The 27311-nt window shown below is 27.7% G+C and overlaps 1 protein-coding gene across 1 annotated transcript in view; it reads left to right on the top strand.

Moving 5' to 3' along the window:
* Delta (neurogenic locus protein delta) overlaps nucleotides 1-13465 on the top strand; it is a 35215-nt gene extending 21750 nt beyond the window's left edge. The window contains exons 4-6 of the mRNA XM_065498958.1: nucleotides 1969-2217; nucleotides 5796-5850; nucleotides 11499-13465. Of these exons, the coding sequence (XP_065355030.1) occupies nucleotides 1969-2217; nucleotides 5796-5850; nucleotides 11499-13254 (2060 nt within the window). The 3' untranslated portion in view covers nucleotides 13255-13465. The remainder of the gene's footprint in view (nucleotides 1-1968; nucleotides 2218-5795; nucleotides 5851-11498) is intronic.
* The last annotated feature ends 13846 nt before the right edge of the window (nucleotides 13466-27311 follow it).

Below are 27311 nucleotides of genomic sequence, written 5' to 3'. Positions count from 1 at the left end.
TAGAAAAATAAAAAACATTTCTTTAAGATTTGAAATAATTTTGAAAATTTCCCTTTAGGGAAATTTAAGAAAAATAATATTTATTAAGAATTTATTAAATTTTAACAATCTTAAAAATAATTTTTACAAATTAAAGATAATTTTAAAAAATTTCCCAACAAATTTTAAAATTTCCTTGAAGGGAAATTTAAGAAAATTAATATAAAATAAGAATTTATTAAATTTTAACAATCCTAAAAATAAATTTTACAAAATAGCGATAATTTTGAAAAATTTTCCAAAAGTTTTGAAAATTTCCCTTAAGGGAAATTTAATAAAAATTTGTATAAATTAAGAATTTATATAATTTTAATAATCTTAAAAATAATTTCTTTGAAATAGCAATAATTTTGAAAAATTTCCCTTTTGGGAAATTTTTGGGGAAATTTTTTTCATTGGCATTTTGCTTATTTTTAACAAAATTTATATATTAAAACAAAATTTGAAAATTTCCCTTTAATGAATTGATTAAGATATTGTGCTAAAATTTCCAAAAATTATTTTTATTAAACAAAAAACTAAATTTTTTATATTTTAAAACTAAATTTGAAAACAAGTTATTTTTTTTATATTTTATAAATAAATTTTTATTTAAATAAACTAAAATATTTTTTTCTTTCTTTATTTGTTTGTTTTTTTCCTATCATTGCTGTAAACATGAATTTTTATTTATCAATATATTATTGCTTCTTTAACATTGCGGGAGATTTATGCGCTATTCTTTTTTGTTATTTTATTTCTTCTACACTTTTGCTTAAGACCAGACCTTACGTTTATTATTATTATTATTGCTTTTTTTTGTTGTTGTTATTTCTTTTGGTATCTTATTTTTCCATACATACAACATATACGCCACATGCAACCATTCAACCAGTCATGCACCTGCAATTTACTTTATAGACCATGGCAAGCAAAATAATAAAAAAATAAAGTTAACTTGCCTCTACTGGCTGCCACTTTAGCATTAAACCTAAAACCACCACAACACACCACCACCATCATCATCATCCACAGCCACATTATCATCACCAACCATGCTTGTAGAGAGTTGAAGTGGCTTTAACTTCTACTCTCTGCCTCTCTCTATCCGTCTTTCCTCATGAAAATGAGGGAACAAAAACTTTTATAAACAAAAATAAAAAACAACACCTGAATAATATTGAATGTTTGTTATAAAAGTATGTAACGATCATTGCTGTTGTTGTTTTTTTTGTATTCTTTTTTTATTTAAAATGTTGTCGATCGTTTGTTTAACAAAAACAAAAATTGTTTATATATTTAAACATTTTGTTGCTGTTGTTTTTCTTGCAAATTGTAAGCCATACAAAAACGTTTTTATTTCTTGGTTTCAACTTTTTTGCTTGCCATTTCCATTATTAATGTTTTTCTGTTTTTCTTTAATTCTGCTGAAAACTCGTGTGCTCAGAGTGTGTTTAAAGTACGTTCAAAGAAATTGTTTTTTTTTAATAAAAATAATTTTCAAAAATTGTATAAACAACAAAATACAAAATATCATTTTGTCCTAAAAGTATGACAATATGATCATACTTAATTTAAAATCTCCCCTTTTAATAAGATTTTTATCTTAATTCTTTTAACATATTTTTCTCTTCAAAAGATCATCTTTTCTCTCTACTAACTTTATACGAATTTTTGGAATTTTTTTTGTTTGACTGCATTTATTTTGGGTTTTTGGTTAATTCTTTTTAAAGACCAGCCTCCTTTTTTTCTAAGGGGACTTATTTCTTGTTGCAGGCAGTATTTTTTTGTTTGTATTCGATCCCTACCCGTACGCTAATGTTTCATAATTAATCTTTTTAAATAATAACCTGCTTTATTTTATACCTTTAAGTAGTAACATCAACAACATCATGGGAATTTTTTTGTAAACTAATGTGTTTTTTTCTTTTGTTTCTTTCTTTTTTGTAGATTTGTTGATACAACGTTTATCAGTGCAACAAGTTTTGGAAGTATCACCCGAATGGAAAACGAATAAATCTGAAGCACAATACACTTGGTTGGAATATGATTTTCGTGTTACTTGTGATTCACATTATTATGGTGCGGGTTGTGCTAATCTCTGCCGGCCCAGAGATGATCAATTTGGTCATTATACATGTTCCGAAACGGGAGAGATTATATGCTTGTCCGGATGGCAAGGAGATTATTGTGATAAACGTAAGTATTTAAAGAAATAAGTAAAGTTTATAAATTTAAAAAAAATATTGTAAAATTTGAACAAAATTTTAAGCCATTTTTCAAAAAAGTACTTTTTAGTTAAAGTTGTAAAAATATTAATTTTGTATAAATTTCAGGTTTTTTAACAGTTTTATAAATTTTTGTAACATTTTACATTTTGGAAAAAGTACCAAAAAAGCACTTTTTTGAATTCTTTGTAATTTCACATTTTTTTTCAATTTGTTAGTAATTTTAATTAAAAGTCCTTCTTAATTTGTTAAAATTTATATTTTTAATTGTTTGGTAACAATTTTCTATGATTTAGTAAAATTTTAAAAAAGTACCAAAAAAGTACTTTTTTAAATTCTTTGTAATTTCTTTAATTTTTTAAATTTTTTGGCGATTTTAATCTATTATTAAGTTTTTTCTATGATTTTGTTAAATTTTTAAAAAGTACCAAAAAAAGTACTTTTTTATTTTTTTTTTTAATTTCTTTAAATTTTCCATTTTTTTTGATAATTTTATTGCTTTATAAAGTTTTATTTGAAACTTTATAAATTTTTCAAGATTTTCTGAAAAGGGCTAAAAATTTACCCAGTTTCTAAAAAAAAGTACCTTTTGTAAAATTCTTAATTTTGTTAAAATTTAAAATTTGTGAGCTTCTAATTGGTTTTAGCAAAATTTCTAACATTTTAGTTAATTTTCAAAAAAGTACTTTTTTGAATTACTGCAAATTTTAGTTATTTTGTGTTTAAATTATAATTTTTAAGTTTTTTTACCTCGATGAGCTAAAGCAGCTGTATTTTTTAATAGTTTTTTAACTTAATTTGTTTGTGTGTTTGTTTCACCAAAAACCTGTTTGAAATTTTTACTATCTAAAGAGGTGTGTAATCAACATCCGTCATTCAGTTCAAGATAATTTTCAATATTTATCCCTTATACACTTATACACTCTCATATATAAATAAATACCCCAAATACCTACCAAAAAAAACACAAAATTACCCAAAAAAAATCCTCATCCTCTTTGTCAAAAAAAGGGTCTATACTCTACTACTGCTGCTGAATTTGCTGCTGCTGATCGTACTTCAAGTAGTTGATCAACACACACTTCCTTTTCACAAACAGGTATTTTTTATAGCTTTTTTTTTGTTGTTAGCAGTCATGGTATAGGTAAATTCAACACAGCTACAGACAAGACAGCAAACAGTTTTTTTGTTGCAAGCAAAAGGGATCCATGATCAGGAGTTCTTTTCATCATGATGATGATGATCATGATGATCTGTACAACATCAACAACATTGTCAGCCTTAAATGCTGTTTAAGTAGTAAAAAGCATCAGCCAGCGGTAGTTGTGGTAGTAGTTGGTTTGTGTTTGATGATTTTACCTGCCTTTCAAGCCTCCCAATACCCTTGACAGGCCCTAATGCTGGCGTGGGAAGATTTTTACTGCCTTTTTCTTTAAATTTTTGTAGCTGTTGTGTGTCTGTATTTGTATACATATAGCTGCAAAGAGTGAAAAGATACTCTCCTTAAAGTAGAAACCAGGTTCCTCTTTAAACTCCATTTTTATATTAAAAAAAAAAATAAATAAAAAGGTTCTGTATTCTATGGTCTCTAGTTGTATTAGAGTTTTCAAAATTTAGTTGGCTGGTTTTTTGTGGTAGCAGCGCGTTTCTTTTGTTCTTTTTTTTTATATAGATAGATTTTTTTCGGTGGGGGGATCATTCAAACGGATGCTGTTTTTGTTGATTTTTGTTTAAAATTTCTAATATTTATAAAGCATTCTGTGTTTGGTTTCTTTACATTCATGTTTTCTTTTAAATGATTTTTGTTTTAGTTTTGTGTGTTTTGAAAAACACACAAGAAAAATTTTCTCACACACCATAAATTTTTGTTATCAATTTTGTAGGTTTTTTTTGTTTGTGATTTGTTGGTTTGTTAAAGTTTTTTGTTTAATTTATGATAAGGTTGAACCAAAAAAACATCAAGAATCATATTAATGATATTGATTTTCATTCAATCTTGAAAAAACCTGTTCTTTTTAAGCAGCAACATGAATGACATTTAAAAAATTTCATTTGAAATTTATACATAATTGTTCAATAATTCATTATTAATATTTATTGAATACGTTTTTCCAATACTACTTTACATATAATTACTATTTAATTTGTTTATAGGGAATTTGATGATTCATGCAAATTGATTTGAGTTTTCAATTGTCAGCTGAAGAGACAAGTGGTTTATTTTAACAATAATAATGACTTTACAACAAAAAAATATTAACAAAACATTTTAAAATTATCTAAAACTTTAAAAATTTACCTTTTTTTTAAAGAATTTAGTGAAAGTCTTTAAAAAATTGTATAAAATTCTTTTTTAAAAAATGCATCCTTGAGGGCGTGTGAATATTTTTTTTTCCTAACTCTTTCAAAGTTAACTTCATATGTTTAACATTAATAGCAATAGACTCAAAGCATTTGCAAAAAAACTCACTTAACCAGTATTCACTTTCTATACTCCTATTATCTAGCTAAAACTAACTAACAGAAAGAAAAAAAATTAAAAGCATTTTACCATTATTGGCATTAAACTTAAAGTTTAAAGCCATAGAGAGAAGAAAAAAGATCTCAAGAAAACCTGAAATTTTCTTAAGAATTTGTAAACACTTACACTCCCCTCTACTCAACCCAACTAAATAAAACAGATTTTCTTTTCTAAGCCTTGTTCTCATCTCCCGGCTTCAATTTGCCATACAAACCAAAAAAAACTTATTGAATGAAAATCTATAAAAATGTTTTAAAAACCAGTCCTTTTTAATTTGAAGTTTGAGTAGAACTCTTTTTCTTTTTGTTATTATAAATGTGGCTGTTTCCACGGCACGTTTTCTGTTTATGGCTTTAAAGCAAAAAAAATAAATACAAAAGCAAAAACGTAAGAAAAAAAGGGCTTTAAAACAGATGCTTTTAAACGTGTTCTACCAGCCAGCATCTTAAACCTGAAGATCATGGGATCTTTTTTAGTTAAATGTTTAAGTCTATGTTGTTTTTCTTAACTCTTTCCTTGTTTATGCCAATGATTCCTTTTTGTTTGGGGAATTTGTTTAGAGATTTCATGGGATTTTTTTTTTTTACTTTTCAAGATTCTTTGTTTTAGCAAATTGTTAATACAAATATTTAAATACATATTAAAATGTTAAAATCTTAAAGTTTTTGTTTAATTTTTAAAATTTTCATTTCAAATCTGTTTAAAATTTTGCACGTTTTAGCTTACAGGCTCATTTAACATTTGAAAATGATTGGCTAAACTACATATTAACAATTTCAAAGTTAAATTAAAGAATTGTTGAAACAAAAATTCCAAAAAAAAAATTAGATTTTTCTACAACAGATTTTAAATACAAACAAATTGAAATTTTCAGTACATAATTCATTTATTTTCTAAGAAATCTACAAACCTGCAATTTTTTAAAATTTCAAACTTTTTGTAAATTTTCATTTCAAAATTTTTTGAAATTATAAAAATTTATTTTTTGAATATTTTCTAATTTTTTTTTCTCTTTCTTATTTTTTTAGCTAAATGTGCCAAAGGTTGTGAACATGGTCATTGTGATAAACCCAATCAATGCATGTAAGTATTTTTATTCAACTTTATATTAAAACAGAATTTAATAGGGTTAAAGAGAATAATTGAAATTTCTTAATATATCAAAACAAATCGAAAGATTTTCTAAAAATTCAATTTAAATTGATTATATCAAAGTGTTTTATTTACGAACCAAACTAAAATTATTGAAATTTTAAATTCAAATCGCAAATTGTTTAAAATTGTTTAACCTAACCTTAAAAAATTCCAAAATTAAAAAAAATTTTGTTTGAAAAAAATCGAAATTTAAAAAAACTATACTTCTAATATTATTTATTAAGATTTTTTAAACCTAATAACCAAAAATAAGCTAAATTTCTGGCTTTTATATGAAATTTAAAAAAAAAAATTAAACCTAACCTTAAAAAAAATAAAAAATAATTTAAATTTAAGGTTAAATTCTGTTTTCTTTTAAAAAAATTTCAAAATTTTAAAAAACTATTACTGAAATCTATATTATTAAAGTGCTTCTTATAAAATGCTTTAAAATAAGCCAAATCCCTGGCTTAGATTTCAAAATATATTAAAAAATCTAACATAACCTTAAAAAATTTGGAAAAAAATTTTAGGTTAAGATTTTTTTTTGATAAAAATTTTTAATTTTTCTTTTAATTTATTAACAATTTGTTACATTTCTGTAAAGAGATTATTAAATTTTGCCATTTCTTTTAATAATTTGTTGAAAAATTTCTTTTTATTTTAGATTTAATGCTAACTTACGGCCTTAAAATCAATTACTTTTCCTGTTTATGTTTTTCAAAACCATTAACAAAACCCTACCTTTATTTTAATTTTATTTAATTCTTTATTTTATTTTTTTTGTTAAATGTGGTCTATTTGTTTAAACGTTCAAGAATCCGTGGCTTCTTTTTTATTTCTGCTTACGTATTTTTTTCTTGTGTTGTCTTCAACTGCCAGCTCTTGTTTTATTAATATTGACTGTGTGTTTAAGTTTCAAACACAAAACAAAAAAAAAAAATACTGAAAAAAAGTATTCAAAGTGTGGGAATGTTTTAATAATTCTACACACACAACATGTCATAAAATCAAACAACTTTACTTACAAATGTTGTGCACACACTCACTACTCAATGGACGGACATCAGAGACAGACAGACAGTCAAAGCGATTTATACCTAAAATATACAAAAAAGACTTTAAATACAAGTAGTTGGAGTCATATGGGTTATGAAAAAACAAGTACTTTATTGGGTTTTGAATTGGTTAAGCATTGTCTTAAGCTACGCCTGTTTAGTGGGAAATAAGGTTTTTTTTTTTTTTTTTGCAAAAATTATAAAAAAAAAAATATTGATATTTTTTCTTGAAAATGTCATCATTATGCATTATTTGCATACAAAATATTTTGCTCTGTAAACTAAAATGTTGCCTATAAAGTTTATTTTTATGTTTATTAATAGGTGAAGGCTCTTTTAACTTTACTTAGAATGTTAGTTATATAAAAGAAATTTTATTAAAAAAAATGTTCTTTTAAAACACCTGCCTAAAAAAACCCACTTACTTTTTCTTTAGTTTCTCTTAAAAAACATATAATTTCTTTAGTTTCTTTTTTTTTGGTTTTTTAAACCATTAAATTGCCTTTAAATTATTTAAACTTAATGTGTGATTTCCGTTTGAAATTTAGTTTGTTTTCTTAGACATCTCTTATAATAAGTATTTTGGTTTTTTTAAGGAAAAAAAAAAATAATACCATGAAACAAAAACCACAAAATTGCTGAATTCAGCAATTTTATCTTTAAAAAAAAAATACCAAAAAAAAGAAGAGAAAAATAATAATAAGAAACTTCCCACTTTGTTGCTTGAACACACAACAATGTATTTTTGAACACAATATTTTCAAAATCAGCTGAAATTTTATAACCAAAAAAAAAAGTTTTGTTCAAGAAAAGAATTCCTCAACTAAGCAAAGTGTAAATTTACACCTGGCAGTTCAGTTAGTCATATATATTGCCTTTATTTTAATGCTTTTTATAACAAATTGATTAAATGAGGATTTAATATAATATAACAAAGAAATATTATGGGAATATTTGTTTAAGTAATAAAAAACTTTGTTATAAATTTCTTTTTATTACATAGTTACCACATTCCTTTGTCTAATATCGAAAAAAAAAGAAAATTCCAACTATAATAAAATTGAAATAATATTACTGCAAAAGCGCCATAGAAAAAGCTTTTGCCTTAAACCATTTAAACATTATTAACTTCATCTATATATGTTTTCTATATAGTATTTACTTTACTTAAGTGTTTGCCCTTTTCATTGGAAACTTTGCCCACAATATTCAATACTCTGTTTCTTAAACAATTTTGTTGTAGTTTTCAAAATTACTGCACTAGGTGTGTCATTCATTTTATTTTATTTTCAGTTGCTTACTTCAATGTTTAGTTTTTTTCTTTGTTATTTCTAATGAGAGGAGTGTTATTTATGGCTTTGAGTTTTATTAGAAATATGCAAAATTAGTTTGCTTTACTAAACTAATATTCTTTTGTAAAGTTCACACACATTTTAAGTTAAGCAAAATTTAAAAACTAAAGCCAGCGACAGCCAGCACTCATCATGATCATCAAGTAAGGCTACAAAAAACTAGTGTAGCAACTAAAAACTACTGGTTTTTTTACTTCCATTCTTAAAAATCTAAGTTGTTTAAGAGTTTTTAATAAAATAAAGCCAATTTTTTTGAAATAGAGAACCTAACCTTAAAAAAACTTTTTGGAAATTTAAAAACAATTCAACAAATTTCAAGATTAAAACAAAAAACTTCTTAAAATTAGATTATTATTCAATCTACTTTATTATTTACAAAATTTAAAGCAAATCTAAAAATATATTTTCCAATAAAAAAAAAAAATATTAAGGTTAATTTTTTTTTTGTTTTGAAATTTGTGGCAAATTTAAAATTATTTACCAAAAACTTTTTAAACAATCTGGTTTCTTAAAAAGTCTAGTTTAATTGTTGCAATTTTCTTAAAAATTACTGCTTTATTTTTTAAGTTATAGATTAATTTAAGCAGCAACCTCAAATCTAATATAGAACAAAAATTTTTGAGGTTAAAATTTTTTTGTTTTCAAAATTGTGCCAAATTTCAAATTATTTTCCAAAAACTTTTTAAACCATCTGGTTTCTTAAAGAGTCTAGTTTAATTCTACCAATTTTCTTAAAAATTACTAATTTATTTTTTAAGTTATAAATTATTTTAAGCAGCAACCTCAAATCTAAAAAAAAATAAAAACAATTTTGAGCTTAGAAATTTTTTGTTCTCAAAATTTTTCTAAATTTTGTTTAGATTAACAACAACTTTTTTCAAAATCTAGTTTATTATAGAGTCTTCATTAATTCTTCAAAAAATATTAAACAATTCACTGCTTTATTTTCCCAGTTTTAAAGCAATTTAAGCACAACCTCTTAACAAAAGATTAAAACATTTTTTTGTTTTAAATTTTTTTCCTAATTTTAGTTTAGTTATCAAAAACTTTTTTCAAAATCTAGTTTATTATAGAGTCTTCATTATTTCTCCAAAATATATCAAACATTTCCCGTCATTATTTTCCAAGTTATAAAGCCATTTAAGCACCCACCTGAAATTAAAAAAATTAAAAAAAATTTTGGTTTTAAAAATATAATTTTGTTTTCAAATTTATTAAAAATTTTGTTTTAGTTTTGAAAAATTCTTTTAAAAATCTGGTTTATTTAGGAGTTTTTATTAATTCTTTAAAAAAATTAAACAAATCTCATTATTATTTTCCAAGTTATAAAACTATTTAAGCAATAACCTCAAATTTAAAAAAAAATTGAGGTTAGGAAATTTTTTTTTTCAAAACTAATTGAAATTCTTATAAAAATCAAATATTAATAATATATTTAAGAATTAAAGAAATTTTGTGCCCCTTTTTCCTTTTAAAATTCTTATTAAGTTCCAGTTTTATCTGTAATTGTTTGTATGCTTTGATTTATTGCAGTTAATTAGGTGGTTTTTGTTTTAATTAACCTTTGACCTTAATATTCAAATATTATTTTGCACAATTTCCATATATTTTTTTTTTAGCTAAACAAAATTTCTTCTAACACCCACTCTCATCTTAATTAATTTTAATAATAATTTTTAATTAAGCTTAAGAATATTTTTACTACAGTTTAAACATACATATGTATATGCAACTACAACTGCAACAACAATAACAACGAGAAATAAGTTGTTGTATCACTTATATATAAATGACACAGAGACTGGTTTCCTTAAAACCCCCATCCATATAAAGACTCTTAAAATGTTTTAAATTAATCGTGAGAAATAATTTGCAAAAATGGTCACATACAAACTCTCATGCAGCACAAACAAACAAACATACACACATCAACTGTGGGGCTTTCCCTGGACCCCCACCACCATTGAACACCATTTCAAGTCAAACTAAAAAGTGTGTGTGTGCTTTGTGGAAGGAAAAAAGCTTTATAAAATTTCTTTTATTTTGTGTAATTTTTATAAAGAAAAAAAAATGAAACCTATTTAAATATTTTCTTTTTAAATGTATTTATTGTATGTAGTATTCTTGAGATTAAAATATTTTTGTGTGTTTTATCTTTAAATACGTTAAGATTTGTTCCCCCTTTTCTAAAAAAAAAAAACTTTTCAACATTTTTGCAAACGTACAAGACTTTTAAGTTGTCATGTTAATTTACGCTTGTCTGTTTTCATTTCATTCCGTTTCTTTTCATTATTTTTTTTTTTGTTGTTGTCTGAATGCAACAAGGAGTTCTTTTGCCACATATTTTTTACAGCGATCTGTTTAACAGGTGATTTGTCTTCTTCAAGGCCCTGTCTGTGTGTAAAAATTATTGTTGTTTTCGCAACATTTTACCTTAAGGGTCTTTGAAACGGTTTCAAATATTTTTTCTGTGTGTTCATTACTTTTCACCCTGATTTATTTGCATTTTTCATTGATTTCTTTAATTTTTTCTGGTACTTGAGAAATTTTTTTTTGTAGTTTTTGGTGTGAGTCTGCTCAGCATTTGGGATGCTACAATTCGTTTTGCTTCATAAAAGTTATAACAAAACAACTTGAAAAACCATTCACCTTAAGTACACACAAAGATTTTTTGCTTAAAACTTTTTTTGAAAAAAAAAAATAAAAAAAGCTGGCGGCTATTATTTTTTGTTTGCTGTATGAGTTTATTGTATTTTGATTTAATTAAATAAAGCATTATAAATTGTTTGAGGGGAACCATCACACACAAAAAAAAACATAACAAAAAGAAACCTCGTGTTAATGAAGTGATCTTGTTAAGAAATCAATTTGCAATACTTTCAAAATATGTCAAATGTATCAAATTTATCATAATTTTGTTTCCAAATAAAATATGCAACAAATAAGGTCAAGCCAAAACACACAAAAATATGTGTGAGAATTTAAAGACACTCTAAATTGCTTTGAAGTTAACGCGAATCATTAGTTTTTCTAAATTTGAATCCTTAATTGCTTTATTTATCAAGATTTTGTAACATAACCTCAAAAATGAAACTAAAATTAGGTTAGGATTCTCTTTAACTCTCATTTATTTTTCTTTTAAAACATTTTTACTAATTTTCTCTTTCACTTTTCTTTCTCTTTTTAGTTGTCAAGCCGGCTGGAAGGGTTCTCTCTGCAACGAATGTGAAGCCTATCCCGGCTGTGTGCATGGAACATGCTCCAAACCCTGGGAATGTATCTGCAATGAAGGTTGGGGTGGTCTGTTCTGTAATCAAGATTTGAACTACTGCACCAATCATCGTCCCTGTCAAAATGGTGGTACCTGTTTCAATACCGGCCAAGGCTTATACACCTGCATGTGCCCTCCCGGTTACAATGGACCCGATTGTCAAAACGTAATAAATTCCTGCAGCGAAGAAAATCCCTGTCAAAACTCTGGCATCTGTATTGAAGAAGCCTCGAAACGTGGCTATAAGTGTGAATGCAAAAAAGGCTGGTCCGGACGTTTGTGCGAAGATAAGGTGGTTACTTGTGCCGATAAGCCTTGCATGCATGGCGCCTGTCGTGATTCTTCCAAGGGCTTCCAATGTGAGTGTCCCAATGGCTATAGCGGTACTAATTGTGAAATACATGTCGACACCTGTGCTCCCAATCCCTGCCAAAACAAAGGAACCTGTTTGGTTACCTCTAATGGTTCGCCTAAATGTCAATGTCCCAGTGGTTTTACCGGTGCCTTGTGTGAGGAGAATATAGATGATTGCCAGGGTAATCCCTGTCAGAATGGCGGCACCTGCATTGATTTGATTAACCAGTTTAGATGTCAATGTGTGCCTGGCTTCTTTGGCTCGTTGTGTTCGGATAAAGTGGATTTGTGTTTGACTAAACCCTGTGCCAATGGTGGTACTTGCACCAATTTGAGTAATGATTATCAGTGTGCCTGTCGTGCTGGCTTTACCGGCAAAGATTGTTCGGTGGATATAGATGAATGCAGTTCGGGTCCTTGCCACAATGGTGGTACATGTGTTAATCGTGTTAATAGTTTCCATTGTGTGTGTGCTAATGGTTTCCGGGGCCAGCAGTGTGATGAAGAATCCTATTCCTCCGCCACCTTTGATGCCCGACAATATGAGGCTACTACCCAGGCCAGAAGTGATGGTTTAACCAGCGGCCAGGTGGTATTAATAGCCATACTCTCGGTAGCCATGCCTTTGGTGGCTGTCATAGCCGCCTGTGTGGTCTTCTGCATGAAACGTAAACGCAAGCGTGCCCAAGAGAAAGATGATGCTGAGGCTCGCAAACAAAATGAACAAAATGCAGTGGCTACTTTACATCATAATTCGGCGGGTTTGTCCAGTGTGGCAGTAGCTGCTTTGGGTGTAAAACGTGGCTCCAATTCTGGTCTGACTTTCGACAACTCCAATCCCAACATCATCAAAAACACCTGGGATAAATCCGTCAACAATATTGCCAGCTCTGCCTCGACCGATGAATGTCTGATGAATACTTCTTTGTATGGCGGTGCTTTGTCCAACTATGCTGCTGACAACAATGCCAATTCCGAGTTCTGCGGCGTAGGCCAAATACAGCCTTTGCAAAGAGCCAAATCTCAAAAACAACTCAACACAGATCCCTCTCTTATGCATCGGGCTTCTCAATTGATGGGCGCCGTAGGAGGCTCTCACAACAGCGCTGCACATGCACCTACCAAAGACTATGGAGCCAGCTCTTCGAATGCAGAGAACAGCAAAAGAATCTCTGTGCTGGGAGAAAGTGCTTACTGTTCCCAAAGGTGGCCCTCATTAGCGGCCCAAGGTGTGGCCGGAGGCTGTGGTTCCTCTACAACTTCGGCGGTGGCTGCAACGGCCCAAAGATCTATAGTTTGTGGCACTCCTCATATATAGAGAGAGCCAGCCAACAGAATTTTAGGAACAAATTTTAGGTGTAAAGTTAATAAAAGCAAGAAAAACAAAAAAAACAAGATTTAAGGAAACCAAGCGCTGTTGAATATTTTTATAGATTTATATAAAGCAACCACACAAAACTACTCATTACATTTTAAACTACTCTTCTTAATAACCCCATTCTCTCTCTCTCTCACACGATTTGTCGATTTCCCATATACTCTCTCTACATAAATTTTCTTTTTAGAAGAGTGATTTGTAAACACTATTTTTTATATAAGTTTAATGCTAAAGGACTGATTTATAAGAAAATTTAAAAACTTATTTTTTTAAATAAAACACAAAAACAAAACAATGGTGTATAATTAAAAGTAATATATTCATTTTTAAAACAAAATCATTAAGTAATTAACTTTAACTAAAAATATACACATTCCTTTTTAATGGTTTAATACAAATTTTCTGTTCTATCATTTTTTTAAACAAATTGAAGCGGATTTTTTTTATGTAAAAACTCTAGCTCTGACCTTTCTTTTTTTTATAAAAAATACCAAATAAAAGACAAAGCTTCAATTTATATATTTCAGAAACCTTCTCCTTTACACCAGACGCATGTTTTAGTATAAAAATACAATATGTTTTTTTTTCTGTACATACTTTTTTCCCTCTCTCTTTTAATTTACTCATATTATTTTTTTAGCTCGTTAACTCTTAAAGCTCTTTTTTATGCAAAGAGCTGTTTACTGTACATACTAGTTTTTAATTTTAAATTGTAATTTTAAGTTTATTTTTTAAACAAACCTAAAACATAAATGAAAACTAAACGAAAAACAAAAAAAAACCTTGACTTAAAATCTATTTGTATACAAAATATTAATTATTTTTTAGTATTTAAAGTTTATTTTTTTTATTATTTTTATATATTTTTTTTATAGTTTAATTTAATTTCTTTATAAAACACAACAAAAAATTGCAAAACAAACGAAGACACTAGTTATTTATATTTAAAAAAAAAACGAAAATTTAAAACATTTTTACTATTTTTTATTATTATAAATTTATTTAATCTAATAACAACAAATTTTTTTTTTATAATTTCTCTATATTGTTTGAAAATTTCCCTCACAAAAAAAATAATTTTAAAATAAACTGAAAACACACAATAAATTTTATGTATAAATATTAAACGAAAAAAACACACACAATTTTTTTTATTTAAACTAAAAGAAAAATCCAAAAATTAAGAAAACAAATAGGGGAATTCTTAAAAGCTAATAAATAGTGCTGGTTCAAACCCCACAAGTTTATTTAGACAAGTCTTCAGATTGTTGATGAGAGAGGAGATGAAATTCCTCTTTTCCTTCCACTCTCTTTTAAAAACTCAAGACTTTGCTCAAGTAAACTTGAGGTGTGTGAACCAGCATAGGGGTGTAAAATTTGTTATAATTTCAAAATCAAATTAAACAGTAACTTTTAGACTTGTTTGCAAAATGTTGTAGCTTTATGTTTAACCCTTTTTGTTTTCTTACAAAAATAAGTCATATTTTTTTTATAATTATTTCTAAATTTTTTTTTATATTATTTTTTTTTTTATTAGTTTTACTTTTTTTTATAAAAATATTTTTTAAAATCTTAAAAAAATATAAACTGCTGTATATTGAATTTATTAATTATTAAGCAAATTATTTTTTTCGGAAATCGAAATTTAAACCGGACTAGAAAAAAATACATATTGATAAAGTTAAATGAAATTATAAAACAATTTTGAAAAAATACTTAAATTATTAAAAAAAAAGACAATTTTATACCATAAAAAATTGTGTTGTTATTTCTTTTATTGTATTTTTTCATAATAAATTTTTTATTTAGATGATCTCAAGGTTAAAAAATAGTTAAAACTAAACACATATTTTAAATAAAAGGGAAGACAATTTTCATTAAAAAAAAAATACAAAAAAAAAACAAAAAAAAAACAAAAAAAAAACAATATAAAAAGTTAATATAAAGAAAAAGGTTCCTCATTAGTGTAAAATTATAAACAAATAATTAAAATTAATGGAAAAAAATCTAAGAAATTATATATATAAAATGTAAATATTTAAAGCTGAAAAAAAAACGAAAAAAAAAAATAAAAAATTGAAAACATATTTCTTAAAAAATAAAACCAAACGACTTATTTTAATGTTTAACAGATTTTCAAAAAGGAAAATCTATAAAAATTTAATGGAATTTTTATATAAATTTGAGATTTGAAATTGTGGTTGAATAAAGTAGGAGACAGACTTCAATTCAAAACACTAGAATTTTGTAGATTCTTATTAGGCAGTAGTCTCCACTGAGGGGTTTAGAAACCCAATTCAAACAAATTTGAATCGATTTTCAAAGTAGACCCCCAGGTGTGGGGGGAGTATTCAATATAGTTCAGTCTAAAAATTGTTTCCTGTTAAACTCAAAATACCTGTGTTTGAATAATGCCAGGAGGTTGCCGCTTAATTCAATTACAAAGTGAATATTACATTTCAAACAATTTAAATTTCTATTCGAATTATTTATTAACCCCTGGGGGTTGTTGTCCGTTCTTAACATCTCCCAAGATCTTTTTAAACTACTTTAAACAATTTTAATAGAAATTTGTCCAAAAATCTTTTCATAGACATTCCAAATGAATATCAAAACTTTAACTAATTCTCAAACAGCTTGTCAAAGATAAAGTTGAATAAAATTTAAAAAAAAAATAATTAAAAATTTTCCAGCAGCCTGGTTTTTAAAAGAATTTCTTAAATTTAAACTCTTAAGTAAAACCGTATTTAGCCTAAAACTGTAATAGCTTTTCAAATATAATTTTTAAAACAAAGTTGAAGAAAGTTTTATAGGAATTTGTCCTAAAATCTTTTAACAGCTTCTTAGCAAACTTTTCAAAATAATTTCTTGAAAAAGAAAACTTTTTAAAGCACTTGTGTGTTTATTTTCAATTATAAACCTCGTCCAAAATCTTTGGTCTTAAAAACTACAAATTAAACCAGGCAAAAGTGAAAACCTGTTTCAATAAATTGTCATATGTCTTTTTTAAAATGTCAAGAGTTTATAATTTTTGTAACAAACTTATTTTGAAATCAATCAAAAATTAACCTCAAACAACTCAGACTTTGATTTTAAATCGAAACTAGTTTCATTCGTTATTAATTACACAGAAGCCCCGCTAAATATATCAAGTAGTTTAAAATTGTTCCTAAATACTGCAGTTTCAAAAAAAATTTGGACTGTTAGGAAAGAAAATTCCTTTAAAAAATCTGTTAAACATTTAAAATAGAAACCTGCTAACAATTTAACCAGGGGGGTTACTGCGTAACTCAATCCGAATACGTAAATGTTCGAAAACGTGTGCTAATTGCATTGTAATTCGAAAAGATTTTCTTTCGAATCGAATTAGGGAGTAACCCCCCAGACATTACTTCCCTTAAACTAAACATAAATTAAATACAATAGGAAGGAATTAGCAAATTACTTGATGGATTAAAATTTCAACAAATTTTCTTTAATAAACACAGTTTATAAATAAGTAAAAGGGGCAACAAAAATTAATTTTATCAGTCCAATAATGAAAAAAAATTCCCCGGGAGTCTTTTCCCTTTTCGTTTTTTTCACAGAATTTTAATAGGAAAAATGGGAAAAGGGAAAAAACTCCGGGAGAATTTTTTTTCATAATTGGGCTGTATAACTAATGAATATACTAATTCCTTCCTAACAGTAAAAGAAAATCTATAAACATTCTTTAATCTCGTATTTATTTAAAAAAAAAAATTACACCAGCAGCCACCACCATATAACTAGATTTTGTATATAAACACCTTCCCATTTTATTTAGTTTCATTTAAATCTTCTTTGTTTTTATTATTTTATCATACTTTTATTACATTATCTTTTAAACCCTTAACTTTCCATTTTAATGTACGAACGAGTTGTATTATAAAGTAAACCATTTACTTTAATTATGTATTGTATTATTTTTAATTAGTTAAAAAATTTATAAATTTTTTATTTTAATGAATTTTTGTTTTTATAAATTATAACTAAATTTAGTCGTTTTATTGAAAACATATTTATAATTGTAAAAACAAGTATGCTAAAATTATACATAATTGTATGTAGTTTTTTTTTTAATTATAAATGTATAAATATAAATATTATAGATATTGTACTTAATTATAAACAAAAAAAAAACATATTTTTTTAGTCTATATGAAATTTATTATTAGTAATTTTAATTAAAACAAGAAAACCACAAAAAAAAATGAAATAGAACAAAAAAAAAACATATAAATAAAAAAAAACAAGAAATTTTTATGAAATGAATTAAAAAAAACACAAAATCTTTTTATTTAAAATGAGATAAAACAAAAAACTAAACAATATTAAGCAAATAAGTAAGTAAACATAATCCCAAGCAAAGGCAATATCCGGTTCAATCCTTCTAAACACATTAAAAATCAATTCAATTTCAATATCTCAAAAAGTTTATGATTTTGTAGTTCTTGCAAATATATAAATATCTTCCTTAATAAGAAAGATAGTGCCTTGAATTTTGCCTCACTTACAAAACATAACTTTAGCTTTTCATCAATATAAATATTTCTGCAGCTGCAACCCTTTTGCACTTAGAAAAACAAAGACAAATGACAAAAGCCATAATTACATAAAGTGGGCGTGGCAGTGGGCTGTCAAATTTATAGCCAATGGAAAGTACAGTTCCTACCCTAAACTATACAGGAAAAAACAAGTCATTATCTCTTATAGTTTTCGAGTTATAACGTTTATAAAGAAATTGTCAGTGGTATAAACACGTTCTACAAGATTCTGTTCACCTATTACTTCAAGGAAATTTTGACATTTTTCAAAATTGATTTTTGTTTGATAAATTTAATTTTTTGTCTAAATTTTATAACTCGAAAACTATAAGAGCTATAGCAATGATTTTTGATGCATCAAATAGGATTGGAACTGAGCTACATTCCAACAATATTTTAGACCACCCACTGCCACGCCCACTTTATGCAATAAAGCTATTTATAGTTAAACTTTGATTTTCTATGGGAAAAAGGGGCGTGGCAATGTAAAATTAATTATGGTTGGAAAGCCGACTTCAAGTTGCTTAAGTATGGAAAATTTCAAGAGAATATCTTTGCTACTAACGGAAATATAACTCAATTTCCAAATAGGAGATTAAGCGTTAAATTTAAAATTTTGTCTTCAACACTTTTCCAAAATATAGCTATATTTTCGAAAGTAGCAGAGATATTGGCATAAAATTTGGCTTACTGATAGAATATAATGTCAGCTTTTCACCAATATAAAAATGTAGCTAGCTTCTATCCTTTTCAACTTAGAAAATCAATGACAAATCATAAAATGCCTAATTACTAAAAGTGGGCGTGGCAGTGGGCCGAACAAATTAGCATCACACGAAAGTTGAGAACCAAGCCTATCCCATGCATCAAAAACCAAGTCATTATGTCTTATAGTTTTCGAGTTATAACGTTTAAAAGAAAATTGTGATGAGAACAAACACCTACTACAAGATTCTGTTCACCTATTACTTCAAGAAAATTTTGACAATTTCAAAAATCATTTTTTTGTTGATAAATTTAAATTTGTTTCTAAACGTTATAACTTGAAAACTATAAGAGCTATAGCTATGATTTTTGATGCATCAGATAGGATTGGAACTGAGCTACAGTCCAACAATATTTTAGACCGCCCACTGCCACGCCCACTTTATGAAATAAAGCCTTTTATAGTTAAACTTTGATTTTCTATGGGAAAAAGGGGCGTGGCAATGTAAAATTATTTATGGCTGGAAAGCCGACTTCAAGCTCCTTAAGTATGGACAACTTCAAGAGAATATCTTTGCTACTAACGGAAATATAACTCAATTTCCAAAAAGCAGATTAAGCGTTAAATTTAAAATGTTGTCTTCAACACTTTTCCAAAATATAGCTATATTTTCGAAAGTAGCAGAGATATTGGCATAAAATTTGGCTTACTTATAGAACATGACTTCAGGTTTTCACCAATATAAAAATGTAGCTAGCTGCTATCCTTTTCAACTTAGCAAATCAGTGATAAATCATAAAAGCGCTAAATACTGAAAGTGGGCGTGGCAGTGGGCTGAACAAATTAGCATCACACGAAAGCTGAGAACCAACCCTATCCCATACATCAAAACCAAGTTATTATCTGTTATAGTTTTCGAGTTATAACGTTTAAAAGAAAATTATGATAGGAACAAACACCTACTACAGGATTCTGTTCACCTATTACTTCAAGGAAATTTTGACAATTTCAAAAATCATTTTTTTGTTGATAAATTTAAATTTGTTTCTAAACGTTATAACTTGAAAACTATAAGAGCTATTGCTATGATTTTTGATGCATCAAATAGGATTGGAACTGAGCTACAGTCCAACAATATTTTAGACCGCCCACTGCCACGTCCACTTTATGAAATAAAGCTTTTTATAGTTAAACTTTGATTTTCTGTGGGAAGAAGGGGCGTGGCGAGGTAAAATAATTTATAGTTGGAAAGCTGACTTCAAGGTCCTTAAGTATGGAAAATTTCAAGAGAATATCTTTGCTACTAACGAAAATATAACAAAATTTCCTAAAAGGAGATTAAGCGTTAAATTTAAAATTTTGTCTTCAACACTTTTCCAAAATATAGCTATATTTCCGAAAGTAGCAGAGATATTGGCATAAAATTTGGATTACTTATAGAATATAATGGCAGCTTTTCACCAATATAAAAATGTAGCTAGCTGCTATCCTTTTCAACTTAGAAAATCAGTGATAAATCATAAAAGCGCTAAATACTGAAAGTGGGCGTGGCAGTGGGCTGAACAAATTAGCATCACACGAAAGCTGAGAACCAACCCTATCCCATACATCAAAAACCAAGTTATTATCTGTTATAGTTTTCGAGTTATAACGTTTAAAAGAAAATTATGATAGGAACAAACATCTACTACAAGATTCTGTTCACCTATTACTTCAAGGAAATTTTGACAATTTCAAAAATTATTTTTTTGTTGATAAATTTAAATTTGTTTCTAAACGTTATAACTTGAAAACTATAAGAGCTATAGCTATGATTTTTGATGCATCAGATAGTATTGGAACTGAGCTACATTCCAACAATATTTTAGACCGCCCATTGCCACGCCCACTTTATGAAATAAAGCTTTTTATAGTTAAACTTTGATTTTCTATGGGAAAAAGGGGCGTGGCAATGTAAAATAATTTATGGTTCGAAAGCCGATTTCAAGCTCTTTAAGTATGGAAAATTTCAAGAGAACATCTTTGCTACTAACGGCAATATAACTCAATTTCCAAATAGGAGATTAAGCGTTAAATTTAAAATTTTGTCTTCAACACTTTTCCAAAATATAGCTATATTTCCGAAATTAGCAGAGATATTGGCATACAATTCGGCATACTTATAGAATATAATGTCAGCTTTTCACCAATATAAAAATGTAGCTAGCTGCTATCCTTTTCAACTTAGCAAATCAGTGACAAATCATAAAAGACTTAATTACTAAAAGTGGGCGTGGCAGTGGGCTGAAAAAATTAGCACCACACGAAAGTTAAGAACCAACCCTATCTCATACATCAAAAACCAAGTCATTATCTCTTCTAGTTTTCGAGTTATAACGTTTAAAAGAAAATTGTGAGTGGAACAAACATCTACTACAAGATTCTGTTCACCTATTACTTCAAGGAAATTTTGACAATTTCAAAAATCATTTTTTTGTTGATAAATTTAAATTTGTTTCTAAACGTTATAACTTGAAAACTATAAGAGCCATTGCTATGATTTTTGATGCATCAAATAGGATTGGAACTGAGCTACAGTCCAACAATATTTTAGACCGCCCACTGCCACGCCCACTTTATGAAATAAGGCTTTTTATAGTTAAACTTTGATTTTCTGTGGGAAGAAGGGGCGTGGCGAGGTAAAATAATTTATAGTTGGAAAGCTGACTTCAAGGTCCTTAAGTATGGAAAATTTCAAGAGAATATCTTTGCTACTAACGAAAATATAACTCAATTTCCAAATAGGAGATTAAGCGTTAAATTTAAAATTTTGTCTTCAACACTTTTCCAAAATATAGCTATATTTCCGAAATTAGCAGAGATATTGGCATAAAATTTGGCTTACTGATAGAATATAATGTCAGCTTTTCACCAATATAAAAATGTAGCTAGCTGCTATCCTTTTCAACTTAGCAAATCGGTGACAAATCATAAAATACCTAATTACTAAAAGTGGGCGTGGCAGTGGGCCGAACAAATTAGCATCACACGAAAGTTGAGAACCAAGCCTATCCCATGCATCAAAAACCAAGTCATTATCTCTTATAGTTTTCGAGTTATAATGTTTAAAACAAAATTGTGATAGGAACAAACATCTACTACAAGATTCTGTTCACCTATTACTTCAAGGAAATTTTGACAATTTCAAAAATTATTTTTTTGTTGATAAATTTAAATTTGTTTCTAAACGTTATAACTTGAAAACTATAAGAGCTATAGCTATGATTTTTGATGCATCAGATAGTATTGGAACTGAGCTACATTCCAGCAATATTTAAGACCGCCCATTGCCACGCCCACTTTATGAAATAAAGCTTTTTATAGTTAAACTTTGATTTTCTATGGGAGAAAGGGGCGTGGCAATGTAAAATAATTTATGGTTCCAAAGCCGATTTCAAGCTCTTTAAGTATGGAAAATTTCAAGAGAATATCTGTGCTACTAACGGAAATATAACTCAATTTCCAAATAGGAGATTAAGCGTTAAATTTAAAATTTTTTCTTCAACACTTTTCCAAAATATAGCTATATTTCCGAAATTAGCAGAGATATTGGCATAAAATTTGGCATACTTATAGAATATAATGTCAGCTTTTCACCAATATAAAAATGTAGCTAGCTGCTATCCTTTTCAACTTAGCAAATCGGTGACAAATCATAAAATACCTAATTACTAAAAGTGGGCGTGGCAGTGGGCTGAAAAAATTAGCACCACACGAAAGTTAAGAACCAACCCTATCTCATACATCAAAAACCAAGTCATTATCTCTTCTAGTTTTCGAGTTATAACGTTTAAAAGAAAATTGTGAGTGGAACAAACACCTACTACAAGATTCTGTTCACCTATTACTACAAGGAAATTTTGACAATTTCAAAAATCATTTTTTTGTTGATAAATTTAAATTTGTTTCTAAACGTTATAACTTGAAAACTATAAGAGCTATTGCTATGATTTTTGATGCATCAAATAGGATTGGAACTGAGCTACAGTCCAACAATATTTTAGACCGCCCACTGCCACGCCCACTTTATGAAATAAAGCTTTTTATAGTTAAACTTTGATTTTCTGTGGGAAGAAGGGGCGTGGCGAGGTAAAATAATTTATAGTTGGAAAGCTGACTTCAAGGTCCTTAAGTATGGAAAATTTCAAGAGAATATCTTTGCTACTAACGGAAATATAACACAATTTCCAAAAAGGAGATTAAGCGTTAAATTTAAAATTTTGTCTTCAACACTTTTCCAAAATATTGCTATATTTCCGAAAGTAGCAGAGATATTGGCATAAAATTTGGCTTACTTATAGAATATAATGTCAGCTTTTCACCAATATAAAAATGTAGCTAGCTTCTATCCTTTTCAACTTAGCAAATCAGTGACAAATCATAAAAGACCTAATTACTAAAAGTGGGCGTGGCAGTGGGCTGAAAAAATTAGCACCACACGAAAGTTAAGAACCAACCCTATCTCATACATCAAAAACCAAGTCATTATCTCTTCTAGTTTTCGAGTTATAACGTTTAAAAGAAAATTGTGAGTGGAACAAACACCTACTACAAGATTCTGTTCACCTATTACTTCAAGGAAATTTTGACAATTTAAAAAATCATTTTTTTGTTGATAAATTTAAATTTGTTTCTAAACGTTATAATTTGAAAACTATAAAAGCTATAGTAATGATTTTTGATGCATCAGATAGGATTGGAACTGAGCTACAGTCCAACAATATTTTAGACCGCCAAATGCCACGCCCACTTTATGAAATAAAGCTTTTTATAGTTAAACTTTGATTTTCTGTGGGTAAAAGGGGCGTGGCGAGGTAAAATAATTTATAGTTGGAAAGCTGACTTCAAGTTGCTTAAGTATGGAAAATTTCAAGAGAATATCTTTGATACTAACGGAAATATAACACAATTTCCAAAAAGGAGATTAAGCGTTAAAATTGAAAAATTTGACTTCAACACGATGTAGTAATTTAGCTATATTTCCGTTAGTAGCATAGATATTGCCTTAAAATTTGGCTAACTTATAGAACATAATGTCAGCTTTTCACCAATATAAAACTTTACCAAGCTCCATCTCTTTTTAACTTAGTAAATCAGTGACAAACCATAAAGGCCCTAATTACTAAAAGTGGGCGTGGCATTGGGTTGAACAAATTAGCTTCACACGAAAGTTGAGAACCAACCCTATCCCATACATCAAAAACCAAGTCATTATCTCTTATAGTTTTCGAGCTATAACGTTGATAAAGAAAGTGTCAGTGGTATAAACACCTACTACAAGATTCTGTTCACCTATTACCTCCAGAAAATCTTACAATTTTAAAAATTACTTTTTTGTTGATAAATGTTAGTCTATTTCTAAACGTTACAACTGGAAAACTATAAGAGCTATTGCTATGATTTTTTATGCATCAGATAAGGTTGGAACTAAGTTACAGTCCAACAATATTTTAGACCGCCCACTGCCACGCCCAATTTAGGTAATAAAGGTATTTATAGTTTAACTCTAATTTTCTGGGTGTAAAAGGGGCGTGGCAAGGTAAAATTATTTGTGGTTGGAAAGCTGAATTCAAGCACCGTAAGTATGTAAAATTTCAAGAGAATATCTTTGCTACTAAAGGAAATATAACACAGTTTCCAAAAAGGGGATTAGCCTTAAAATAAAAAAATTGTCTTCAACAGGATGTAGTAATTTAGCTAAATTTCCGTTAGTAGCAGAGATATTGTCTTGATATTTGGCTTACTTATAGAGGACAAAGTCAGCTTTTCATCAGTACACAAATTTATCAAGCAGATAAACTTTTTCACTTAGAAAAACAATGACAAATGTCAAAAGCCCTAAATTCTGAAAGTGGGCGTGGCAGTGGTCTGACAATATTACAAAAAAACGATAGGTGATATGCAACCCTATCCCATACATCAAAAATCATAACAATATCTCTTATAGTATTGGAGTTATAATGTTTAGAAACATATTTTAATTGTCCAAAATAAAATCAATTTGTAAAATTTTCAAAATTTCCTTGAAGTAATAGGTGAACAGAATCTTGTAGTAGGTGTTTGTTCTCCTCACAATTTTCTTTTAAACGTTATAACTCGAAAACTATAAGAGATAATGACTTGGTTTTTGATGTATGGGATAGGGTTGGTTCTGAACTTTCGTGTGGTGCTAATTTGTTTAGCCCACTGCCACGCCCACTTTCAGTAATTAAGTCTTTTATGATTTGTCACTGATTTGCTATGTAAAAAGGATAGCAGCTAGCTTCTTTTTTATATTGGTGAAAAGTTGACATTATGTTCTATAAGTGAGACAAATTTTATGCCAATATCTCTGCTACTTTCGAAAATATTGCTATATTTTCACAAATTGTTGAAGACAATTTATTAATTAAATGCCTAATCTATTTTTTGGAAACTGTGTTATATTTCCGTTAGTATCAAAGATATTGGCTTGATATTTGTCATACTTAAGGTGCTTGAAGTCGACTTTCCAATCATAAATAATTTTACCTTGCCACGCCCCTTTTACATACGGAAAATCATAGTTGAACTATAAATAGCTTTATGGATAAAAGTGGGCGTGGCAGTAGGCTGAAAATAATATTGCTAGACTGTAGCTCAATTCTTACCCTATATGATTCATCAAAAATCATAGCTATAGCTGTTATAGTTTTTAAGTTATAACGTTTAGAAATAGACTTGCATTTATCAACGAAAAAATGATTTTGAAAATTGTCAAAATTTCCTTTGAGTAATAGGTGAACAGAATCTTGTAGTAGGTGTTTGTTCTCCTCACAATTTTCTTTTAAACGTTATAACTCGAAAACTATAACAGATAATGAATTGGTTTTTGATGTATGGGATAGGGTTGGTTCTCAATTTTCGTGTGATGCTAATTTTTTCAGCCCACTGCCACGCCCACTTTCAGTAATTAGCGCTTTTATGATTTGTCACTGCTTTACTAAGTTGAAAGGGATAGCAACTAGCTACATTTTTATATTGGTGAGAAGCTGAAATTATGTTCTATAAGTGAGACAAATTTTATGCCAATATCTCTGCTACTTTCGGAAATATAGCTATATTTTCAAAAAGTGTTGAAGACAAAATTTTATATTGAAAGCTTAATCATCTTCTTCAAAATTCTATTATATTTCCGATAATAGCAAAGATATTAATTTGAAATTTGACATTCTTAAGGTGCTTGAATCCAGCCTTCTAACCATCAAAAATTGTATATTGCCACGCCCCTTTTACAAACAGAAAATCCGAGTTAAACTATAAATGCTTTTATCTCCTAAAGTAGGCATGGCAGTGGGCGGACAAAATTATTGTTACACTGTAGCTCAGTTCCATACCTATCTAATGCATCAATAATCATAGCTATAACTTTTATAGCTTTCAAATTATAACGTTTAGAAACCAATTTGCATTTATCAAAAAAATAAAGTTTTTATTTACATACCTGCTTTGTTCTTTGGGTTTATTATGAAAAACACTTGTTTATATATTTTATAAAAGATGTAATTTTATTTAAAATTTTTTTAGTTTTTAAGATTATTTTTCTTAACTATTATAACTTAAAGCTATAACCTCCAGTAACACGAAGTCTGGTTATGTATTAACTAATAGTTAAACTGACAGTTTTCATACAAAAATATTTTTAACCGACAGCATAACTATTAGTTAAGGCATAACCAGACTTCGTGTTAATGGGGGTAACTCAGGTAATTATATATTCAAATTATTTCAAAATTGTTAAACAAAATATCTGTGTATGGCAGTAAACTATTTGTCTAACAATCTGTACCATAGATTAATACACATAGACCTAACTCAGTTGTCAGAAACCTCTATGATTTGTACCATAGAGAAAATATACATAGATTAGAAACTAGAAAAAAACATACGAGAGATGTTTTTGTACTCACTAGTTTTTTTACTAATACATTCTCATTACTTAGGTTTTTGACAACTGAGTTAGGATTTTGACAAGAGAGTTTCCGATTTATGAGTATTAATATATGATTTATACTGTGTATAGTTTTGAGTTGTTTTAAACAAAGTTTCGATTTTCTCAATGAAAATATTTCAAAATTAACTTAATTAAATATTTTATTAAAAGTTTTATTTTTTATTTATAAAATTTGATGAATTAGCTTAAAGATAATTTTGCTACTTAAGGAATTTTATCATTTTACCACTTTTTAAATAAGTTCGCAGATATTCTTGATAAAACTTGGTTGGTTTGTTAAAATGTAAAATACTGCGGTCGGGTGGCTTCAGATAGTGATGGATCGATGTATGTCTTATGAATTTAAGGACACAAGATATTTGCTGCATAATTGAAAGATCATTAACAACAGTTCTTATTGGAAGGGTGATTAAAATTCTGTAAAAATTAAATAGAAAATTATCAAAATTAATATTTTATACAGTAAAAGGTGACAAGCTAAAACTATTAAACCTAAGAATGAAAACTAGTTAACCTATAAAACTGGTTTTGAAAATCTAAAAAAACTTTAGCTTTTTATATAGAAGGTTAAGGTTTAAAGTCAGCAAATCTTAAATGTATTTAAAATTTTTCATTTATTTCTATTAAAACCTCTCAGATTTTCCACGCGAATCTGGTTAATTATTGTAATTTAAAACTTAACGTTTATAATTAAATTTCATTAAACAAAATACTT

The sequence above is a fragment of the Calliphora vicina genome, chromosome 1, assembly GCF_958450345.1.
Source record: "Calliphora vicina chromosome 1, idCalVici1.1, whole genome shotgun sequence".
Taxonomy (NCBI): Eukaryota; Metazoa; Arthropoda; class Insecta; order Diptera; family Calliphoridae; genus Calliphora; species Calliphora vicina.
The sequence above is the reverse complement of the archived record's forward strand: the minus strand, read 5'-3'. Positions and strand labels throughout refer to the sequence as shown.